Consider the following 21243-nt stretch of genomic DNA (forward strand, 5'->3'; position numbering starts at 1 on the left):
GTTTTGTTGGTTGAGGTTATATTCCTCCCCATGTAACATGGTTGAATGAAATGGAGTTACTGCATTGGTGAATTTGATCTGGGTTGTTCATGAATAGTATTTTAAAAAGTATTCTTAGTTTTGCTGGTGTGCATTTAAATGGTGGGCTTAACGGTGAAAGGAAATTATGTGCAAAGGACAAACTTGACAAAACTAAGAGGTAGTAGAAATTAGACTGTTTTGTATCCAGCCAGCTTTAGAGTATTTGCTCCCACTTAACCTCAGTGTAAGGCTACTTCTATACTGTACGCCACGGGTGAGGTGGTTAGTGTCGGTGTAGCTGCATGCTGCAGTGAAAAACAGGCTCCATCTATATTGCAATGTGGAGCTACCTATGTCGGTGAAAAACTCTGGCAAGAGGGGAGGCAGCAGAGAAAGGCGTCAACAGTTCCCTGCAGCAAGAACCTGTCACTGTGATGAGAAAAGGCAGAGCTGGCAGAGCCTTTCCCTGCTGCTGGCGTCTTTCACTGCAGCAGGGACAGGCTTTGAAGCAGGGAGCTGTTGGCATCCTTCCGTGCTGCTCTTCACTCCCCCACCAAAATAGCACTGCTAAAAACAGCAATGTAGATGGGAAAGTGGATAGAGAGCATGGAGGGTATGTACTTGGATGTCTACCCATACCCTTCTTTTCTCTGCTTGATGAAAACATACCTACCCAGGTAGGTATTACACACACTACATGCTTCCAAAAAGAGGCATGTGGTGTTAATGTATCCAAAGAGGGTCTAGGTGGATGTAACTTACATAGGGCTTGTCTACATTAGCTCCTTACTGCACTAAGCTAATGCTCCCCTGTGGCAACTCCGAGGTGTTAAACTTCGAAGTGCTGGCTTTCAGGTAGCTGCAGCTGACCCGCCGGTACTTTGAAGTGCCTGGGCAACTTCGAAGTCCCTTTACTCAGTCCCCACCCATGAGCTGGCACTTCGAAGTTTAACACTTCGGAGTTGCCATGGAGGAGAATTAGCTTAATGAAGTGCTGCATATGCAGCGCAGCACTTCATTAATAATGTCCCAACACCTTACTTACCATGCTCTCTTCGAAGTAGAAAGCAAGTGTAGACACAGCCATAGAGAAACTAAAGCAAGTGTGAAGTATACATTGCTGCTTTAGATGCTCTGCTACTTTCTCCATGCTCCCTAGTGTCTGAATGACAATAGTTCACACCTCAGTTTTGTCACCTTTTCACTGCCTGAGTGGCACAAAGGGGAAATAATCTGGCTGCACTTGGACAGCTGAGAATTTCCCTAAAGGAGTTTTTGATTGATACAATGCCAAATGAGTTAGCGCCTGTGCCATCCCCCTCTACCTTGGCATATGGAGTATGGTGGCAAAGGACCATAAATAAAACATGGCAATGCCAGAATGGTAGAGGATGAGCCTCTCTCGTCCAGCACTTGTCCATCAACATCCATAATTTGGTATAATTTTAGTTAGCCAAGCTACCACTTATCATGGGTGTGGCCATGTGTCCTGGGGTTGCATAAACTTTATTTACAGCCACCAGTCCTGCCTCTCAGTATTCTGTGCTGTTATTTAGCTCTAATTTACCCCAAATGTCTTCTAAGAGCCCAGTATGCAGTGGAAGTGTTGGTAGTACTGTTAGTCAATTTTGACCTCTCGTGGTCTGACAAATTCTTTTGTTCGGCACCGGTCAGGTCCCGAGAGTGCCGGACTAGAGAGGTTCAACCTGTACTCCCCGATACAATTCTCACCTGGAGTACAGCGCTGCAGGAGTCTTGTCCAACTGTCATGAATAGGTTTGGGCTTATCCTGTGTTACCTTACTGTAGAGCTGGTGCCAAGGCAGCTTGAGAATGAGGAAGCCATTGTCAGCTTTCCATTACTGAGTGCACCTTGGCACAGGAGAGAATCTGGCCTCATTAGAATTTCTTACCTTCTTCAGACTCCATGTGCTGAATTCAGAGATTGTGTCTGTATTGATGCGAATGACACACTGCTCAGTAGCTCTAAGCAATGCTGATGGATTCTATGTAACTGTAGAGGTAGTTTGGGTTGGTGAAAAGTTTACACTGAAGAGACCAAAAGGTGAAAATGATCACTGACTGGATGTTCTGCAGTGCCTCAAGACTATAAGTACCAGTCTCAAGTGTAGACTATTAAGACCAGGCACAAACCCCAAGTTGGTTGAGAGTTCTATACTTGTATTTCATCAGCCAGTTTTCAACTGTAAACGCCTCAGATACTATAACAGATTTAATATGGAATAAGAGGCAGTGCCCTTGGGCACCCCATATCTCTCTTGCTGTCTAGATAAGCCTACATTTGCTATATACCAAGAATCACATCAATCACTCAGTCCCGAAGGACCAGTCACTCAGTTACACCTTAGATCTCATACCAAAGGTAATATTTGTGGTCAATCCTGTAATAAACTATCTAAAGATTTATCCGCTAGGGAAAGGAAATGAGATTTATTTACAAGGCTAACACAGATAAATGTACCTATAGTAATCAGTTACAGTTGCACGTTTCAAAGGTAATAGAAGCACCTATAATATGCAAGCTGTATATTTCCCTGTGTCCTAAACCAGGCTAAGAAGCTGGGGATCATTTGCTCATGCCTAGTGTGACACGGGCCCCTCTTAGCCAGGCCACTCATAGAATCATAGAATACTGGGACTGGAAGGGACCTCGAGAGGCCATCAAGTCCAGCCCCTGTCCTCACGGCAGGACCAAGTGCTGTCTAGACCATCCCTGATAGACATCTATCTAACCTGTTCTTAAATATCTCCAGAGATGGAGATTCCACAACCTCCCTAGGCAATTTATTCCAGTGTTTGACCACCCTGCCAGTTAGGAAGAACTTTTTCCTAATGTCCAACCTAAACCTCCCCTGCTGCAGTTTAAGCCCATTGCTTCTTGTTCTATCCTCAGAGGCCAAGAAGAACAAGCTTCCTCCCTCCCTCCCTTTTAGATACCTGAAAACCACTGTCATGTTCCCCCTCAATCTTCTCTTTTCCAAACTAAACAAGCTCAGTTCTTTCAGCCTTTTTTCATAGGTCATGTTCTCTAGACCTTTGATCATTCTTGTTGTTCTTTTCTGGACCCTCTCCAGTTTCTCCACATCTTTCTTGAAATGCAGTGCCCAGAACTGGACACAATACTCCAATTGAGGCCTAACCAATGCAGAGTAGAGCAGAAAAATTACTTCTAATGTCTTGTTCACAACACACCTATTAACGCATCCCAGAATCATGTTTGCTTTTTTTGCAACAGCATCACACTGGTGACTCATATTTAGCTTGAGGTCCACTATAACATCTAGATCCCTTTCTGCCATACCCCTTCCTAAACAGTCACTTCCTATTCTGTATGGCTACGTCTACACGTGCAGCCAACATCGAAATAGCTTATTTCGATGTTGCGACATCGAAATAGTCTATTTCGATGAATAACGTCTACACGTCCTCCAGGGCCGGCAACGTCGATGTTCAACTTCGACGTTGCTCAGCCCAACATCGAAATAGGTGCAGCAAGGGAACGTCTACACGTCAAAGTAGCACATATCGAAATAGGGATGCCAGGCACAGCTGCAGACAGGGTCACAGGGCGGACTCAACAGCCAGCCGCTCCCTTAAAGGGCCCCTCCCAGACACAGTTGCACTAAACAACACAAGATCCACAGAGCTGACAACTGGTTGCAGACCCTGTGCCTGCAGCATAGATCCCCAGCTGCCGCAGAAGCAGCCAGAAGCCCTGGGCTAAGGGGTGCTGCCCACGGTGACCATAGAGCCCCGCAGGGGCTGGAGAGAGAGCATCTCTCAACCCCCCAGCTGATGGCCGCCATGGAGGACCCGGCAATTTCGACGTTGCGGGACGCGGATCGTCTACACGGTCCCTACTTTGACGTTGAACGTCGAAGTAGGGCGCTATTCCTATCTCCTCATGAGGTTAGCGACTTCGACGTCTCGCCGCCTAACGTCGAAGTTAACTTCGAAATAGCGCCCGACGCGTGTAGACGCGACGGGCGCTATTTCGAAGTTGGTGCCGCTACTTCGAAGTAGCGTGCACATGTAGACGCAGCTTATGTGTGCAACTGATTGTTGCTTCCTAAGTGGAGCACTTTATATTTGTCTTTATTAAACTTCATCCTGTTTACTTCAGACTATTTCTCCAATTTGTCCAGATCATTTTGAATTTTGACCCTGTCCTCCAAAGCAGTTGCAGCCCCTCCTAGCTTGGTATCATCTGCAAACTTAATAAGCGTACTGCCTATGCCAATATCTAAATCATTGATGAAGATATTGAGCAGAACTGGTCCCAATACAGACCTCTGCAGAATCCCACTTGTTATACCTTTCCAACAGGAATGAGAACCATTAATAACTACTCTCAATACAGTTTTCCAGCCAGTTTTGCACCCACCTTATAGTAGCTCCATCTAAGTTGTATTTGCGTAGTTTATTGATAAGAATATCATGCGAGACCATATCAAATGCCTTACTAAAGTCTAGGTGTACCACATCCACCACTTCTCCCTTATCCACAAGGCTTGTTATCTTATCAAAGGAAACTATCAGATCAATTTGACATGATTTGTTCTTTACAGATCCATGCTGACTGTTCCCTATCACCTTACAACCTTACAAGTATTTGCAGATGATTTCCACAATTACTTTTTCCATTATCTTTCCTGGCCCAAAAGTTAAACTGACTGGTTTGTAGTTTTTATAGATGGGTACTATATTTGCCCCTTTCAAGTCTTCTGGAATCTCTCCTGTCTCCCATGATATTCCAAAAATGATAGCTAAAGTCTCAGATACCTCCTCTATCAGCTCCTTGAGTATTCTAGGATGCATTTCAGCAGGCCCTGGTGACTTACAGACATCTAACTTTTCTAAGTGATTTTTAACTTGTTCTTTTTTTTATTTTATCTTATCAATCTACCCTTTTCCAACCAGCATTGACTATGTTAGGCATTCCGTCTTCAGACTTCTCAGTGAAGACCGAAACAAGGAAGTCATTAAGCATCTCTGCCATTTCCAAGTTTCCTCTTACTGTTTCTCCCTCCTCACTGAGCAATGGGCCTACCCTGCCCTTGATCTTTCTCTTGTTTCTAATATATTTATAAAAGTCTTCTTGCTTCCCTTCATGTGTGTAGCTAGTTTGAGCTCATTTTGTGCACTTGCCTTTCTAATCTTGCTCCTGCATTCCTGTGTTCTTTGCCTATATTCATCCTTTGTAATTTGTCCTAGTTTCCATTTTGTGATTCCTTTGTATTTTGAGATCATGCAGGATCTCCTGGTTAAGCTAAGGCAGTCTTTTGCCATAGTTTCTGTCTTTCCTAGGCAGCTGAATAGCTTGCTTTTAGGCCCTTGATAATGTCTCTTTGAAAAACTGCCAATTCTCTTCAGTTGTTTATCCCTGCAATCTTGCTTTCCATGGGACCTTACCTACCAGCTCTCTGAGTTTACCAAAATCCACCTTCCTGAAATCCATTGTTTGTATTTTGCTGTTCGCCCTTCTACCCTTCCTTAAAACTGTGAACTCTATGATTTCATGATCACTTTCACCCAAGCTGCCTTCCACTTTCCAGTTCTCAATCAGTTCCTCCCTATTTGTTAAAATCAAATCTACAACAGCTTCCCCCCGGTAGCTTTTTCAACTTTCTGAAATAAAAAGTTGTCTCCAATGAAGTCCAAGAACTTATTGGATAGTCTGTGCCCTTCTGTGTTAGTTTCCCAACATATATCTGGATAGTTGAAGTCCCCCATCACTACCAAATAAATGCTCAGCCCTGGATGATTTTGTTAGTTGTTTAAAAAAAGGCCTCTTCCACCTGGGTAGGTGGCCTGTAGTCGACCCTTAGCAGGACATAACCCTTGTATTTTACCCATTTTAGCCTAACCCAGAGACTCTCAACACATACGTTTCCTATGTCCATCTCTACCTGGCTACGTCTACACTAGCCCCAAACTTCGAAATGGCCATGCAAATGGCCATTTCGAAGTTTACAAATGAAACAATGAAATGCATATTCAGCACTTCATTAGCATGCGGGCGGCTGCGGCACTTCGAATTTGACGTGGCTCGCCACTGCGCAGCTCATCCCGACGGGGCTCCTTTTCGAAAGGACCCTGCCTCCTTCAAAGTCCCCTTATTCCCATCTGCTCATAGGAATAAGGGGACTGAAAAGTAGGCAGGGTCCTGTCGAAAAGGAGCTCCGTCGGGACGAGACACGCGGTGGCGAGCCGTGTCAATTTCGAAGTGCCGCGGCCACCCGCATGCTAACGAAGCGTTGAATATGCATTTCAGTGTTTCATTAGTAAACTTCGAAATGACCATTGGCATGGCCATTTCGAAGTTTGGGGCTAGTGTAGACACGGACCCTCAGTCCAAGTGTGTACTTTTTTAATATATAATGCAACACCTCCTCCCTTTTTCCCCGTCTATCCTTCCTGAGCAAGCTGTACCCTTCCATACCAACATTCCAATCATGTGTATTATCCCACCAAGTTTCTGTGATGCCAGCAGTGTCATAGTTGTATTTATTTGTTAGCACTTCCAGTTCTTCCTGCTTATTACTCATGCTTCTTGCATTTGTATACAGGCACCTAATATACTGATTTGATCTTGCCCTCCAGTTTTGCCCTGACCCTCCTTTTACACTGCCATTATAGCCTGTGCTCCCTCCCATTTCTGACCCACCTCTCAGGTTGTCTCCATGTTCTCCACTCACCCATGGGCTTTGCTCCTCTGTCCCCATCTAACTTAGTTTAAAGCCCTCCTCACTAGGTTAGTCACTCTGTATCCAAATAGGGTCTTCCCTCTCCCTGAAAGGTGAACACCAGAACTGTTCAATTCAGTCTCTCCAGTCTCTCGGTCCTTTTTCCCTAGGGGCTGGTGCTTGCAGTGGGTCTTCAGGGCAGGAAGCCCAGCCACTGCTCCAGCGACTCCCTCCTCTGCAGTCCTGACCTGAAGCTGGTCTGCCTTGTTCTCAATTTTTGCTCTCTTGCTCTGTTTCTCCTAAGCTTCTTCTTTAGCCCTCCCACTCTGTCCTCTCTCACCATTGCGACTGTGGAGGGTTTTTAAAGGCCTTCATTAAGCCAGCAGTGGAGTTAGCTGGCCCCAGTCTGCCAAAGCCAGCTCCCTCTGAGCTGCTGTTGATTACTCTTCTGCCTTCTGCTTCTAGTTAGCAGGCCTTTTCTCCCTCTTTGGGCTGCTTTGCTCCCCGCAGAAAGAGCCTTCTGGCCTGGCCCTGCCACACTAGAAAACCATGCATGGCAGAATCCAAGCATCATGAAAATACAGCTCCTTTCTCTTGGTGTTTGTTTTTATTTTATTTTATTTTATTTTATTTTATTTTATTCACACAGAATCTCAGCTAGTGGGAAGAATCTACTTTCATAATTTATTTTGATTAGGATGGGAGAAGAACAGACCAACGAAGTATTTGGTCCTCTTCAGTGTTCTCCTATAATCCACCTGGAGTTAATGGACCTTCCTTGCCAGGCAGGATGTAACATCTTCTGTTTGAGACTGACCCTTTACTCTAGTTGATGTCTCTTTCCTGTCTGGTGATTTACAGTCATGGCGGCTTAGACTACAAATGCTGATGCTATGAAAAGATTAACATGTTCAGCAAATTACAAGTATCTAATACACGTTGAGGACTTTCTTATAATTCTACTACCTATTTTAGCCCTCAAGTGAGCCAGATTGGTTGCAGCCATGTATTTGTCAGTGTTCATCTGAGACCTGGGGACCCTGGCATGAATTAGCATCTAGTGGCCAGCATCACTATTTCTACTTTGAGTCCCAATGGACTCAGCTGGGCTCATCTATGAATTTGGTTCTCTCTGCCCCACCCCACCTGCATTGGCTGTTTGAATGGAGGCAACTGAAAAAGAAATAATAAAATAATTGAACAACTATTATGCAGTGTTTTTCCTGATGACTTTCAGGTTTCTGGGTCTTGATGGTCTCCTTCTGAGGATTAGCATTTTATATCTCTGTATATAGTACTACATAGCAGATAATATTGCAGAGTGATAGGTGAATGGTTTTCATACACTGTTTTTAGCTTAATTCAGGGATTTCACAGATGCTGCATATCTCTTTAAAATTAATGCAAAATAAATAGGAGAAAGTGAACTGGAAGGCCAGATTCTCAGCTGGTATAAACTGAAGTACAAAAGCTACGTTAATTTACATCAGTTAAGGATTTTGCTCATAATTTATTTTTATTTTAGTCAGGAAATGGCCAGGCACCCCTGCAGCATGAGCGCTGTCCCTGATCTGATTCTTCTCTGTACTGATGGATGAGTTCCACATCCTGAAACTAATGGTTAAAAGAAAAAAGAACAAGTATAATTTTTCTGTGCTTTGGAAATTCTGCATTGTCCTGGCATTTTGAATAGTGCTATTATCTCATTGTTATTGCACTGCACTGATAGTAAAGCTATTTCTTCAAGAGCTTATTCAGCTCAGCAGGCACCAGCAACCCAGCATGGGAGACCCAGATCATACAAGATGGAAAAGCTGTAAAATAAATAATTATCACTGAAAATAAAAGCCAAAGGGATAAGGAAAGGTGTCTAGTCTTTTGTCGTTCAGCAGCTAGCTGCTTAGATGATCCTACCTGCAGGTCCTTAAAGTTAAAGAAACTTTTTCTTTTAAAAATGAAGAGTAGCATTTTAAATCAGGGACGCATGCTTTGCTGAGGGATATGTGTTGAGTGAAAGAAAGAAATGAATTAGATATTTTCATCAGTATCTCCATAAGATCCTTTTGAATTATACAGTTTGGGTGAGTCTGTACCTTTAAATAATTTCTATTATACATCCAATTCTTCTGGTACCAGGCAACTCATGTCACCTAGTTACTTGGAAATAAGGTATATTGGAGATGCAGTATTTGTTCCTCTGTAATCTGGGATTCCATCATCCAGCAACATCCCTGTTCTGCCATTGTCAGTGTCGTCACTGATGCTCTGCGGGTGGAGCACTAAGAGGGAAAAACCTGGCACCAAACTCCCCTCTTTGCCTCCACTCCACCCCCCATACACAGGCAGCCCCAGACTTAACAGTTCTTCCCACTGCTCTCCCAGAGCATCCATAGTGCTACAAACAGATAATTTGCATCATATAAACTCAAGGAGGGAGGAGTAGGAGCAGGGATGGAGTGCATGCACTCAGGGGAAGAGATAGAGCAGCAGAAGGAGAACCCGTTGGCTGAAGACCAGGAGTGGAGCCTCACAGACAGTGGTCAGGCCCCTTGAGTATCAGCAGAGAGGCAGGCATTGACCTCACCTGGTCCAGCAAATTCCCTGGCTCAGAGATGCTTCTAAGAATGCTGGACCTGGGAGATTCAACCTGTACTATTGTTTTAAAACTTTAAGACCCAATCTTGAGAGTTGTGTGGAATCTGTATGTAAATATCTCCCCCTGTGAGACATAAATGCTTGCAGTTAACAAAAAGACTGAAGTCCAGTCAAAAAGCCCATGAGCACTTAATAATTTTTCACTTGATGTTAGACATCTTTATCAATCTTATCCACTGAGGTGGATAAGGGTATGTGCCATAGACTGGACTTCAGTAAATTGATGTAGACATAATATATGCCAGAAACAGTGTAGACAGACTCTTTACTTTAAAAAGAATGGCAGATATAGAACGGCACTCTAGGGATGGAGGGGGTTGCGTTAGAAACTTGCTTCTTAGAGATGCTCAGTACCCTCAACTCCTATGGATTTGAATGGCAGCTGAGTGTGCTGCATCCTTCTGAGAAGACCTTTGAGATCTGCATGGTCAGGCTCTTACACTGATACAAATCAGAGTAACACTAAAATGAGTTATACACATGTCAGATAGCAGTGGGATCAGACTCAGATCCCCATGCATCAAGGGGAGACCACAGGATGAAGCTGATAACTGGCTAGGCATGAAACTGCACAGCAGACACTTTGGGATGTGATGCTAGTGGGATATTATTAAAATAAGAAGCAAACTTTGCTAGTAGTTTACAGGCTTCTTGTTTTGCTTATAAAAATGCGCAGATCTTTTTAAGGGAAAAAGCAACATACCATGTTTATTGAAAATTCAAAGTAAAAAGTGTATTCATTCACACACACACACACACACACACAGAGTCATGCCAGCAACGTTAAACTTACTATTCAGTGGCTTGAACCAACCTAGTAGCTAGTTAAGTTGTACATGAAAGGGGGAGGAGCCAGGTTCTGTCAGTCGTGTAAAGCTGGAAGTACAACCCAATGTTTCATGGCAAGGCACCCCATCTTTTCTAAGAACCCCTTTTCATTCAAGTCTATGAATGTTGCTGCATCACATTGTAATCAGACACTTTGCGACATATGTATATTTGGAGCTTGTTTTCATTACTGTTAAACATCCGTTTACTGATGATTTTTCTGGCTTTTGCCACACCCTGGTTTTGATAAGATTTGTCATTTTTGCAGGTTGAAAGTGCTTGCTTCTAATTTCAGGGTCATCACTCTGCTCTCATCATGACAGGACCTCCTGGTGCCTCTCTGATCCCGGCTCCCCACTTCTGGTACATCTGAGCCTAAAAACATCCTTCAAACTTTTAACACGTACACCCTTCACTCATACCAAAACACTATCACTGCAAAGTAGAGAACTACTTGTGATTGCAAATCAGAGTTCTACACCATCTGTTACTTACATAAGCAAACCCCTTGCCAGGACTGGAATATTATATTTTAGTTACATGGCTACATTCTCAGTGGAGGAAACAGAAAGAGACATGACTGTTGTAAATATCAGAGAGGTAGCCGTGTTAGTCTGTATGCGCAAAAACAACAAGAAGTCCTGTGGCATCTTGTAGACTGACAGATTTTTTGGAGCATATGTTTTTGTGGGCAAAGACCCACTTCATCAGATGCATAAAGATGCATGTTACATGCATCTGACAAAGTGGATCTTTGCTCACGAAACCTTATTCTCCAAAACCTCCATTAGTCTATAAGGTGCCACAGGACTTCTCATTGTTTATGACTGTTTAGAGATTTCCCTTGACACTGTATCTGACAAAATCACAGGTCTCCCTGCATAGGATGGTACTCATTTTGTCCTCCATACATGGTTGCAGTGGATGGTGCATGTCATCCAACTACTCTCACCCACAGACAATGCAAACTTATTTTGCAGACACATGAAAGGAAATGTTAGAAAAATATTAAAAAATGAATCAAACTATCAATGAAACACAGTGCTTAATGTGCACCATTATAATTATTATAAATGAATTCTTGTCACAGGTGAAACATACCATGCCACTGACTGAGCCTGTATAGCCATTATATGGATCTTTTTAAGGGATAAAGTTATGTTTCTCAGTTCCTTCAGGAGGCCGGGAAAAGCAGTCATTAAACGCCAGTACTCCCATATTATAGTGCTTGCACTCTATCTGAAAATGATTATAAGCCAGTGAGCACATCTGTTCAGTCTTTCTGTAATCGATCTTCTCCTGCATCACTTATCATCTAATCTTTATATTCCTGTGGCATATGTGCAGCAGAGTTTTCCCTCCCTCTCACATTCAGTTTTCTTCTTGTTAAACCCTCTAAAACATCTTCCATTTATGTTGTAGCAGTTTCTTTACTCAAACCCAGAAATTGTTTCCTTTGCTTTCAGGATAAACTTTATTAGAAATGCAGATTGAATTCCAGACTGTAAAGAAGCACAGTCATTTATAAATTTCTGCAAAACTTCTAAACTGAATTGCCATTGTCTGTTCAGCTCAAAGCTATGTACCACATTATTTTATAGTTATGGCATCAGTGGTTCTGTGGATAATTATAGATGGGAAGACTTGCTGGGAACTGAAAATCCATCACACCTTTTTAAAAGGTGTCTGGTCAGTTCAGAATGAATCTTGAGGTTGAAAACAAAGAGCCGTGTTCCTTTTCTTTCCCCAGAGGTAGTGTTGTTTACTAGAATGCTCCATTTTGTTATGTTCTGAATGCCCTCAGCTGCCAAACTCATTGGGGCTTTCAACTTATTAGCAGCTCTATCTCTCAGGAAGCAGCTTCCCTGAGTGTCCTGCATCTGCTGAACTAAGCAGCCCAGCTCCTAATGTGGGAGTGGGTCTTTCTGTGGTTGACTGAAATTCCACCAGATGAGAAAGAATTCTGTGGGGACAAACTTGTTGGTATGGCATACTTCTTTGTGGCTGATAATGCCATTCTGATGCCCAGCCAGGAATAACAGAGGTGTCCTGAGGCTAAGATTTGCCCAAATGAAAAGGTGGTGAGGGGAATATGCCACCCACTGAGATGAGCGCACAGACCTTCAGTTACAAGTACAACGAAGGAAAGAAGCCCCAAATTTCCACTTTATAGTACTTGGAATGGGAAATACCTCACCTGTGCTCTTAAAAATGAGATGGAAAACTCATACTTTCAGTGCTCCAGGGTCTATATAAAGATATTTATTGCAGGCTAAGGGCAATAGGAACATGAGCAGACTGCGTGGTCTCTGGCAGTGGTGCAGTGAATGCATGGTCCATCACAGCAAATTTGAATTTGGAAATGTCATTTCATGAACTATCCAGCTTTGGAACTATTTCTTTTTCTAACTTGATGACTTTCCACAGGAAGCCAGCTTCTTTCCCCATATATGTTAGGTCATTCTTCAACCCACAATGTCTCCATGGCCTTCTGGGGCTTGCAAGACTGTGGGTATTTTCCTCTAGAAGCTTTGCTTAGGAAGATAAACTTGGAACCCATTTCTAGAAGACTCACTTTTGAGAATAATCTCAGTGAATTTAGTTGCAATATGCTTGTAATACAATGACAGCAAGTGAGAGTCTTAGACCTATATACAGCACAGCAGTTTGGAATATAAGCTCAAAGGTTTCAAATTCTAAAGGAAGAAACATGTTTTCTACCTGAGAGCAGGAGAGGACAAGAACAAATGAATCCATCTAATTATCTCCCCCGCTGTGCCACCCCAGTTGTTTGTTCTTTGTTGTTCTAGTTGAAAGAGAGAAAATACAGAAAATTCATTACTATCTTCCTGGGCTGTTGTGCTAGCCTGGGGAGCTTCAAATCCCATGATGCTAATTATGATATATATTTTTTTCAATTAAAGCTGTGATATCTCCACAGTTTTATCTGGGTCAGTAACAAAGTCAGGTGAATCAGTGTCTTGTCAAAAGGAAAGGCCAGTTACAAAAGTATCTCACTCGTGGACTACAAAGCTAAGAATGATAGAACCAGCTTTGCATTGGCTGTAAAAAAAAGAATCACAAACTAACTTAGGTTTTCAAATAAAATTGTGAAACACCTCAATACATGAAAAACTTGGTCATCCTTAACAGTGTCTTTTGATACTATGTTTTTAATTATTTTCCCACAGTTTTTCATTTTCAAATACTGGCCCACAAAGTGCAGGTAAACATAGCAGCCGCGACTCACCAGGGACTAATCCCGGCAGGCCTGTGCTCTTTTATTGCTCACCCTTGACTTAGAAACAGATCAGGTCAATTTCTGTTTTTACTTGCACTGATGTAAATCTGGAATAATTTCATAAGGTTTAATCAAATTAATCTGCATTTACACCACTGTATCTGAGAATAGAATATGACCCCTGCTTGTTAGCAATAAACTAAGGCTATGTCTACACAACAGCGTTATTCCTGAATAAGCTATTCTGGAAGGGGTATTCTGGAATATCTTGTTCTAAAACAGTACAACTATACACAAAATGCATTTTGAAATAGCGCTCAGCTATTTGGAAATAGGGCATCCACACCCAGTAGAACCTATTTTGAAACAGAGCCATTGGGTGCACTATGGCTTAGTTCAAAACAGCCCCTATTCCCTGTCTACACAGCCCCTATTTCAAAATGCTTATTTCAAAATAGCTGCTATTCCTCATACAGGGAGTCTACACTTGCACTCCTCTTTCAAAAGAGCTATGCAAATGAGGTAAATTAAAAATGCAAATCAAGCATAAATTTGCATATTGATACCTCATTTGCATATTTTAATTTCAAAAGAGCTTCTTTAAAAAGGAGAAAGCCAGTGTAGATGCTCCTCTTTTGAAAGTAAACCCCATCTTCGAAAGAATCCTTTTTTCCATTAAATAGTTATGAATATTAATGGAGTTTACTTTCCCATTAAATATTTAATGGAAAGAAGGATTCTTTCAAAGATGGGGTTTACTTTTCAAAGAGGAGCGTCTACACGGGCTTTCTTCTTTCGAAAGATGCTCTTTTGAAATTAGAATATGCAAATGAGGTGCCAATATGCAAATTTGTGCTGAATTTGCAATTTCAATTCATCTCATTTGCATACCTCTTTTGAAAGCGGAATGCAAATGTAGACGCACCCACAATGAGGTTTACCAATTTTGAAATAAGGCATAAACTATTTCAAAACAGCGGTTGCATTGTGTAGACCCTAGCAAAGTTATTTTGAAATAATGGCTGTTATTTTGAAATAACTTTGCTGTGTAGACATACTCTGAATCTGTGGCCACACTTGGCCAAAACTTAGAAATGGCCATGCTAATGGCCAAATCGGAGAATACTAATGAGCCACTGAAATGAATGTTCAGTGCCTCATTAACATGCCGCCGGCCATGGCACCTCTAACGTGCCATGTTTCACTCATGTGGGGCTCACCTACACAGGGGTCCTTTTCAGCTGATAGGAATGAGGGGATTTCAAAGTCTGTGGGGTCCTTTCGAAAGGGACCCCGTGTAGCCGAGTTGCATGCGAGCAAAACGCAGCACTTTTAAAGTGCCGTGGTTGGCAGCATGCTAATGAGTCGGCATGCTAATAAGGCATTGAATATTCATTTTAGCAACTCATTAGTATTCTCTGATTTGGCCATTAGCAAGGCCATTTTGAAGTTTTTGCCAAGTGTTGCCTAAGTGTCCTTTCCCAATTTTTAAAATAATCTGAATCAAATATAGGTAGAAAGTTTAAAAACATTGGAATGGGCTATGTTTCCTTTTTAGGAAAACATGTCAATTCAGAAAGACAGCACGATGTATTCCTACTTTAATATTGCAAGGTGTTACACTAAAGGTATGCCAGGGGTTTTGAATTAACTGTCAACCAAAATTTCCCACTGCACACCTCAAAAGCACACCTACCCCTAAAATGGGGTGGGAAGAAAGCAGCAGCTTTTGTAGTTTATCTGCATGAGAGTGATCCCTATGTAAGCTTTTCTTTGTGCCCTACCATCCAATGTCCTCACCGTTACCATCTTATCAAGATTGGAATTCAGCAGTCCCTAAGAACTTCTTTAGCTAATCCTGCTCTAAACTGACCTCCCTAATCCCACTACAATGTAACAGAAGTTGGTGTTCAGTGGTTCTTAGCACAGATTCTCTCTACCAGCCAATATACTAAACAGCAAGAAGCCTAGTTATGCTCCACCAAAGGGAGGCAGTTAGAGGAATTTATTTCAGAACAGGGAAAGTAAAAGGAACTTGTGGTCAGAACAGAGTTTTCCTCACAATAAAGCATGAATCTGAGAAAAAGCCTTTTAATCTATAAGATATATTGGTTATTGTCTTGGTCTTAAAATGAAAATATAAAAATGTAACTAACTTTCTTCACACATTCTTCCACTTTCCTTAAATTTCTACACATGCCACTTTCGACTAAATATGCTAATGAGGCACCGATGCAAATTCCTTGCACCTCATTAGCATAAAGTCACATTATTTGTTCTTCCGGACTCCAAAATGTCGTTTAGAAGCGCGGCCCCAGGGGCTCTTCCGGAAGGAAGCCCTTCTTCCGGAGGCCCCTTCTTCCCACAAATTTTCAGGAAGAAGAGGCCTCCAGAAGAAGGACTTCTTTCCGGAAGACCCCGCGGGGTCATGCTTCAAAATGGAGTTTTGGAGTCCAGAAGAACGTCTTTCGGACTCCAAATCAGGTGACCTTATGCTAATGAGGCAAGGGGAAGAAAGTGGCATGTGTAGAAACAGCCAAAGTGTTACTGGAATCTTCCTATACAATTCAGCAATTCCCAAAAGCTGACTACTATTATAATGTAGTAGCTCTGAATGAGAAACAATACATAATAATATATTTACTTAGTTCAAAATGTTCAGATGTGACTAATGACTGTAGATGCTTGAGACACTGTGAATTGGCTGCTTTCAGAAAGAACTGAGCAAAACTTCTGAAAATCAGCATCCTTTCACACACATCAGCTTGTGCACCTAAAATTGAGCCCTGTGATCCCTAGTTACATTTAAAAATGTAGGACTTAGCAATGTCTTTCCTCCCAGAAGGCATGATAAATATGCATGAATCATTTCTCCTACCACTGAAATTTATTCACTTTTCTTGGCTGGTTCTTAGCTGCCCTTTTCAATGAAGTCAATGGAAAAACATTTTGCAGGAGCTGGATCAAGCCCTAATTGTACAAAATACATTGTGATCATTAAAATTTTTGAAACTGCTGCACTGGAAAATCACTCAGGCTGAATATAGTTGTACAAGTTGGAATTTTAGTTTCTTGGAAACCCAGATAAGAGTGACAGACTTTGGCTGTCTGGAATTATATGACACAGAAATATCTGTTTTGATAGAACTTATATATGATATATGGGCCAAAGAGCCAAAGCTGGTAACATGATGCTGAAATGGCTCAATATCAATTTTTTTTAAAGAAGGATCTGGATACAGAACCTGAGCCTGCTTAATATCATGGCAAACACATCATTAAAACTCTTTTTAATCTTTTATTAAAGGTACCAAAAAAGAAAGATAAACAGTTAAAGCTTCTGAAATACGAATATTAAGTGCGGCTTTCACTTCAACAGCATCCCTCTTCCCCATTCCTAAAGTGGGCAAGAGTCTTTAGAAGTTCAAACATCTTTTTTGGCAGTCTCTTAGGCTTAGTCTACACTACTGCAGACTGTTGATCAAAGTTACGCAACTTCAGCTCCATAAATAATGGAACTGAAGTTGATGTGTTAGATCTACTTATCGCAGTATCTTCACTGTGTTAAGTCGGCAGCTGATGTTCTCCCATTGACTTTTCCTATGCTTCTCATTATAGCGGCGTACCAGAGTCTATGGGAGAGTGCTCAGTGGTTAATTTATTGCATATACACTAGATGCAATAAACTGAGCCCTTCTGGATCAAGATCTGGTGGGTAGTGAAGACATGCCCTTAGGTAATATACAGATAGTAATTACAATTCTCTTGGGAAAAAGAAAATAAGTTAGTTGAGATGAGCCAGAGCTGCTGTTGCTCTTTTTGGTAAAATCAGGTCCTGTTTTCTGGAAGACACTACAAGACAAATATGCACACAACAAGAAAGAGAAAAGGACGCCAAAGGCAGCAATCAGTGAAATAGCTCATCCCCTCGTTATTTTGTCCTCCAGTTAGGTCTCATTTTCAACACACCAATTTTGAATTCATTGATTCCCAGTCTCATGCATTTTCAAGACATGATTTTAAGAAAGCCCTTCAATGATATCTTGAAGGCCTTTTAGTTTGGACTAATTCAGTCTTTCTGCCTCACTTTTGCACTTTTTTCCATATGCATTTATTGTAATAGATTATTGTGATATGCCATAAACTTTTAGCCCCTTTCCCACAGTTCAGCTTACAACTAGGGTACATTTGTAGGCGCAAGTATCCTAACATATCACATTGCAACCTAGATGCCACCTTTCTGCTGTGGAAGAGAGATGATGCAGGTAGGCTGTGAATACAATGCACCACAGAAAAGAGCTTGATGACTACTGTGTGTGCAGGACTATGACCTTGTCTACACTACACAGCTCTGTTGGTCTACTTCAGCTACGCAAAGAGTGTGCTGAAGTTGACATACTGAAGCATCCTGCATGTGGTAAGGTCAGCAGGAGTTGCTCTCCTGTCAATACCAGCTACTCTTCTAATCTTGGTGGAGTACCATCATCAACAGGAGCATGCTCAGAGATTGAAATATAGTGTCTGCAACAGGCATGGTGAATCAACACCTGGTGGATCAATTGCTGCAATGTCAATCCATCCCATGGTATAGAGAAGGCCTAGTAAAGGAGGCAGGCAGGGGAGTGATTGCTTGCACAGTGACTGTGCAAGTGAAGATCCATCAAAACCAGAGGTGAAAAGGGAGGAGACAGCAGGAAACACTAGCTCATCTTCCCAGGAGCAGTAGCCACTGCCAGACTGTTGGGAGTGGTAGGCTTTACTTGTGGGTTTAGAAAAAAGGATTAACTTCCCCAGCTCCCTAAATGATCGGCAGTAGTCACCAATTAGACTTGAGTATCAAGGTAACTGAAATTACAAGATACTTTTAAACATTGCTTTTTTATTGTTAGCCCTTACATATTCTAAAGAGAGTTATGGTGTTGCTTCTGTTATAGCGCCGCCCAAGCAGATGGCCTGCAATGAAGTTTCGGAGAGGCTCTGGACATCCTGCATATGCTGAAGTGGAACCAGTTGGAGAAAAAGAAGGCTTCATTGTATCAGAGCAGTGCTAAAATTTCTAGGACAAGAGCACCAGTACTGGTCTACAGGTGTAGGACATTTACTTTGTCTCTCTTTAAGGTGAAGGCGCCCTAAGCTGCTGTAGCCGTAACAAAAGAAGTTGCTTGGATAAATCTTGTCCAAGAAGAAAAAACAATCTAAGATACCAGATTGACACTGCGCTGTAGTTTTTCTTAGTGGATTGACATACAATAGTACATTTGGAACACCCTGGGTTGTCATCTACAGTCTCCAAAGTGTGGCACAAATGCCATGTTGTTGACTTAGGTATGGGATTGCATAAGAATCAAAAAATATAATAAAGCTTTAGTTCAAAGGGTGCTACCCTTTTGTTCAAGCATTCTTGTCTGGAGTCTCAAAGATAAACTGTGGAAAAATCTGTCACCCTTTCATGAAAAGAGCAATGATCAATTTTGAAAAGGTTGCTAAGAAAATGAATTCAATGCAGGTAAAATATAAGCAATTTTCTATACTTCTACAAGTGAATGTAGAATACAATTCTGATTGTTCAATGCCAAACTAACATAACCAAGTGAGTGTATGAGTTACCATTCGACATACATTCTTTCCACAAGTAGTAGACTGTTTCTTGCACTTTGTCAGTTAATAACCTTTAAACAAGTCACAACAGAGAATTGGAAAGTTAGCACAAGGTGGTTAAAAAAATATCTGGGGGTTTTCACTATGGTGAAATTGAACTGTTTAACTGGAGATCATGGTGAAATTGGACTAATTTTCAGTTTCAATATTCACTAAACAATTATGTATCAGATTTGTTTTAAAGGGATGTCGCTTCCATTTCCAAACATTGGGCTGAAAGGAAGGCAACAGGTGCTTTGGCTGATGCTTGCAGAAATCAATGTGGAACATTTCTCAGACAACATAATGAAAAATGTTAAGATTTTACTTAAACAAATGGGTTTTTATCCTTATTGTGAGTCCTTCCCAAGAAATGTTGCAGATTCCAGTGCACCTTTCCCAGAGATTCAGATTCAAAGTGTTGCAGAACCATGCTGATTCATTCAGTGATTTTTTTAATACATATAGTAGTTGCATAAATATATATATAAATATATTTTTTTTATAGCTAACACAAGGCAGGCTCTTGTGGCTGTTAAGACGGCATTTTTGTCATCCTGATGGAGGAAATGAATTGAATTACTGCATATTTCCACTGAGTTGTAAAATAATCCTTAATATTAGAATATTTTTATGTTTCTTAGGGACAGTGGTTCGTTCAGTTGCAGCAGCATAACTCTTCTGCCTTTGGAGCCACACTTCCTTTAATATTAATACTTCTTGTCCTTGACTAGGGAAAACAGTATGATAAATTCCCAGTGAAAAGAAAAGATGTTCCTTTGTGTTAATATACACTGAGCTAGTAACATTTTCAATTCAGGTAATGTATTCACATTTCATTGTCGTCTTTCACTTTCAGTCTTTTGCGTACTTTACAAGCAGAGGCCCAAGAATCATTTTAAGGCACAATATTTAACATTTACAGTTTTAGACACTTTACAGGTAATACCTTAAAGTTAATCAGTTATTTACATTTCCTGTCAATTTGTGTATGGTCTAAATTTGATTACTTAATTCTGTTTTAAAAATAACATGGCTTTTACTTGTTATTTTCTTCAGTAAATAATATAATACTGTATTTTCTGTATTCATTCTTTATTCTATGTAACACTCATTTTGCTGTGTGATTTTAAATCAGACATGGTGAGGCTTGAAAAGTTCAAAACCTAACCAGTATTAATCTGAAACTGCTAAAACCCACATCTTGAGGTCTCCTGAAAGTCTTGCAGCAATCACACCTTTTCATTTGCATGACTCTACCAAGCCGTTTCTGATGTGGCAGAATTAAAGCACTGGATGTTAATTCAGTTAGCAATAAGCAAGTGTGTGCACATACCTGTTTATAACACTCATTTTTATCAATAAAACACATTACAGACCACATAATTTAAAAAAAACAAAAAAACTTCTGGGGTCTGATACTTACCATTTTGTCTATCTTACGCCAAGTAGATTTGCAATCATCAGCTAGGATCTATTGGCCTGATAAAACAATTACAGGACTTGCACTTGTGATTTTTGAAGCATGATGCCCTCACCAGTTAAAATAAATGTTATTGCAAAGCACATTATGACATATCAGTCAACATATAAATGTTGTGAATCTGACTGAAGAATATCCACATGGCCCTGCAATGGTTTTGGTTGCCTAAATCGTCACTGAAGTAAATTGTAGTCACAGAACTCTGGGTTTGCAGGGTGAAGCAATGGCGTAGTAAAACAAGCTGGATTCAGTTTTACTGATGTATGTTATACAAAGTAAGCAGTGGAGCTGGCTGAATAGTCCTCATCCTGGTATTTGTGGGTTTCATGATATTTTTCGTAGGCAGCAAATGTTTCTGTTCTTATTCCTATCCCCTTTATCGAGCTGGATGAAAAGTTTGTGATAAGTCACAAATAAATATGCATTTGATGACATTTCTTAACTGAAATACTCATGCATTATTTTCTACTCTCTGGTCAGCTCTCATAAATTGCTGACAGATTTCACCGAGTAGGCCACATATAAGTAATAACTTAATATAGTTTATTTGACTTGCCAAATTCTATTTGTTTGGTTTTGTTATGCTTAGTTGCTGGATTTATTTAGTCTAATAGGCATATTCCTCTGTCTGAAGAGAACTAATGTCTGGAGGTAAAAACAGCACACTTGTAG

The 21243-nt window shown here is 41.1% G+C and overlaps 1 protein-coding gene across 3 annotated transcripts in view; it reads left to right on the plus strand.

Moving 5' to 3' along the window:
- The window catches only part of PLXDC2 (plexin domain containing 2), a 429645-nt gene extending 408640 nt beyond the window's left edge, over positions 1–21005 (plus strand). For 2 of the 3 annotated variants that reach the window (XM_074984845.1, XM_074984844.1), the window contains one exon: positions 18386–21005. In XM_074984845.1, the coding sequence (XP_074840946.1) occupies positions 18386–18413 (28 nt within the window). In that variant the 3' untranslated portion in view covers positions 18414–21005. Of the gene's footprint in view, positions 1–8252; positions 8675–18385 lie in introns of those variants that run through there. The other variant, XM_074984847.1, reaches the window with a different exon arrangement.
- Positions 21006–21243: the final 238 nt, after the last annotated feature.

Source organism: Carettochelys insculpta, chromosome 2, assembly GCF_033958435.1.
Source record: "Carettochelys insculpta isolate YL-2023 chromosome 2, ASM3395843v1, whole genome shotgun sequence".
NCBI lineage: Eukaryota > Metazoa > Chordata > Testudines > Carettochelyidae > Carettochelys > Carettochelys insculpta.